The 3,329-nt window shown below is 46.4% G+C and overlaps 1 protein-coding gene across 1 annotated transcript in view; it reads right to left on the minus strand.

The window, feature by feature from the left end:
• The window catches only part of LOC103398803 (nuclear receptor corepressor 2), a 51,598-nt gene that overhangs the window by 4,618 nt on the left and 43,651 nt on the right, over window positions 1-3,329 (minus strand). Inside the window, 3 exon segments of the mRNA XM_025053823.1 lie at window positions 36-122; window positions 124-169; window positions 2,620-3,035. Coding sequence (XP_024909591.1) covers window positions 36-122; window positions 124-169; window positions 2,620-3,035 — 549 coding nt within the window.

Below are 3,329 nucleotides of genomic sequence, written 5' to 3' on the forward strand. Positions count from 1 at the left end.
GAGGGAAACCTGCGATGGGGGGGACGGAAACCTACGATTGGTGGAATGGCCGCCGCTCTCTGTTTGAGCTGCTTCAGGTCCATGGGCTTCTGCAGTGGCGTGGAGATGACGCCGTCGTGGGAGGCGGTCTTGGGTGTAGTTCAGCAAGCTAGGCCGCGGAGACGTCATCCTACGCCGAGAAGAACAGAACGGAACGGAACAGTCGGGGGTGTTAATAACAGGTAATAAAGGTGTAATTACCTCTTAATGATGTTAACAACTGTGTCGGACGGGGGGAGAGTCCGTTGGTCTTGTTTTTAAGGCGGCGTATGCCGTTCTGTCAGGTATGGTAAACTGTCAGGTCAACTGTATCTTTTCGTTATTTCAACATTATTTCGATCCCTGACTTGAGTAGTACTACTGCAGTACCACAGTAGTACTGTAGTACTACTGCAGTACCACAGTACTACTACAGTACTACTGTAGTACTGTAGTACTACTGCAGTACTACTGTAGTATTTACTGTTGTTCTGGGTGATGATGATGGAGTTTATGAGTCTACTGACTGTAGTACTGTAGTACTACTGCAGTACATTAGTACTACTGCAGTACTCCAGCCAGTAACTTCATCATCATCCCCCAGAGCAACAGCAAATACTGCAGTATTACTGCAGTAGTACTATGGTACTGCAGTAGTATTGCTGTAGTACTATAGTACTGTACTACAGTACTATAGTACTACAGTCAGAAACTCAGTAACTCCATCATCATCACCCAGAACAACAGCAAATACCGCAGTAGTACTGCAGTAGGACTATGGTACTGCAGTAGTACTAATGTACTGCAGTAGTACTAATGTACTGCAGTAGTACTATGGTACTGCAGTAGTATTGCTGTAGTACTATAGTACTGTACTACAGTACTATAGTACTACAGCAATACTACTGCAGTACCATAGTCCTACTGCAGTACTACTGCAGTTTTACAGCCAGTAACTCCATCATCATCACCCAGAACAACAGGAAATACTGCAGTAGTACTAATGTACTGCAGTAGTACTATGGTACTGCAGTAGTATTGCTGTAGTACTATAGTACTGTACTACAGTACTATAGTACTACAGCAATACTACTGCAGTACCATAGTCCTACTGCAGTACTACTGCGGTATTTGCTGTTGTTCTGGGTGATGATGATGGAGTTTATGAGTCTACTGACTGTAGTACTGTAGTACTACTGCAGTAATACTGCAGTATTTGCTGTTGTTCGGGGTGATGATGATGGGGTTACTGCGTTACTGACTGTAGTACTATGGTACTGCAGTAATACTACCCTCGTATTATAGTACTGTACTACAGTACTATAGTACTACAGTAGTACTGTAGTCGTCCTGTGGTACTGCAGTAGTACTACCCTCGTATTATAGTACTGTACTACAGTACTATAGTACTACAGTCAGTAACCCCATCATCCTCACCCTGAACAACAGCAAATACTGCAGTAGTACTGCAGTAGTACTGCAGTAGGACTATGGTACTGCAGTAATACTATGGTACTGCAGTAATACTACCCTCGTATTATAGTACTGTACTACAGTACTATAGTACTACAGTAGTACTGTAGTAGTACTGTGGTACTGCAGTAGTACTATGGTACTGCAGTAGTACTAATGTACTGCAGTAGTACTAATGTACTGCAGTAGTACTACTGTAGTACTGTAGTACTACTGCAGTAATACTGCAGTATTTGCTGTTGCTCTGGGTGATGATGATGGGGTTACTGCGTTACTGACTGTAGTACTGTAGTACTACTGCAGTAATACTGCAGTATTTGCTGTTGTTCGGGGTGATGATGATGGGGTTACTGACTGTAGTACTATAGTACTGTACTACAGTACTATAGTACTACAGCAATACTACTGCAGTACCATAGTCCTACTGCAGTACTACTGTAGTATCAGAAAATACTACAGTAGTACTGCAGTAGTACTAATGTACTGCAGTAGTACTAATGTACTGCAGTAGTACTACAGTAGTACTACTGCAGTACTGCTGTAGTATTTACTGTTGTTCTGGGTGATGATGATGAAGTTACTGGCTGTAGTACTGCAGTAGTACTAATGTACTGCAGTAGTACTAATGTACTGCAGTAGTACTACTGTAGTACTACTGCAGTACATTAGTACTACTGCAGTACCACAGGACGACTACAGTACTACTGTAGTACTGTAGTACTACTGCAGTAATACTGCAGTATTTGCTGTTGGTCTGGGTGATGTTGATGGGGGTACTGCGTTACTGACTGTAGTACTGTAGTACTACTGCAGTACCATAGTCCTACTGCAGTACTACTGTAGTATCAGAAAATACTACAGTAGTACTGCAGTAATACTACCCTCGTATTATAGTACTGTACTACAGTACTATAGTACTACAGCAATACTACTGCAGTACCATAGTATTACTGCAGTACCATAGTATTACTGCAGTACTACTGTAGTATTTGCTGTTGTTCTGGGTGATGATGATGAAGTTACTGGCTGTAGTACTGCAGTAGTACTGGACCGTCGCCCCCCCTTGTGGTCACAGACAACACCGACAACATCGTCATAGCAACGTACGACACTCAATCCCGATCTCACCTGTTCTTCTCCGCGCTCTCCGGCTCCTCGACCTCGTCAGCGCTGCAGGTGGCGCTGGAGTCGCTGTCGCCGTGGGAGCCCGTCTTGGTCCCTTGCTCCTTCTTGGCGCCTTTGCCGGGCGCCTTCGCCTCCTCCGCTTCCGCCTGCGGCTGGTTCTTGCCCGGCGGCTCCGCCGCTTCCGTCTTGATCTCCTGCTTCACGACCGAGTCCGACTCTTCTTTGACGGACGCTCTTTCCTCGCCGGTCTGGCTCAGGTCCGACGCGGTCTCGTCCTTGTCCCGGGTCTCGGCGGCAGCGGCGGCGGCCGCCTTGGACTTGCCGGGGGTCTCCTCCTTCACCTTGCTGTCCTCGGAGGAGTGCGGGGAGGGCAGGCTCTCCGTGTCGGAGCTGTTGTTGGCGCCGGCTGTCACGGGGGGGGGTCAAAAGGTCAGGGGTTAAAAACGTTAAAACCTGGGATTACTGCGAAAAAAAAAAAACAAACTTTCGTTTTCCCGTCGTTTAACAACCCCGGTCGTTAAAATCCCGGAAAGTGTGTTTAATGGACGTGGCGGCGCTTGAGCACCCCCTAGTGGCGCGTTTGGGGACTGCGCTCTAGAGCAAATATTCGGGTTCAAGACCCCTCCAGAAGATACGACGATTCTTAGCCTTATATTTTACTAAATCTAAATTCAGAGCAGTTAAATGCCCCGCCCCCCCTCACCCCTCCAACC

Source organism: Cynoglossus semilaevis, unplaced genomic scaffold (assembly GCF_000523025.1).
Source record: "Cynoglossus semilaevis isolate Cse_v1.0 unplaced genomic scaffold, Cse_v1.0 scaffold19, whole genome shotgun sequence".
Classification (NCBI taxonomy): Eukaryota; Metazoa; Chordata; class Actinopteri; order Pleuronectiformes; family Cynoglossidae; genus Cynoglossus; species Cynoglossus semilaevis.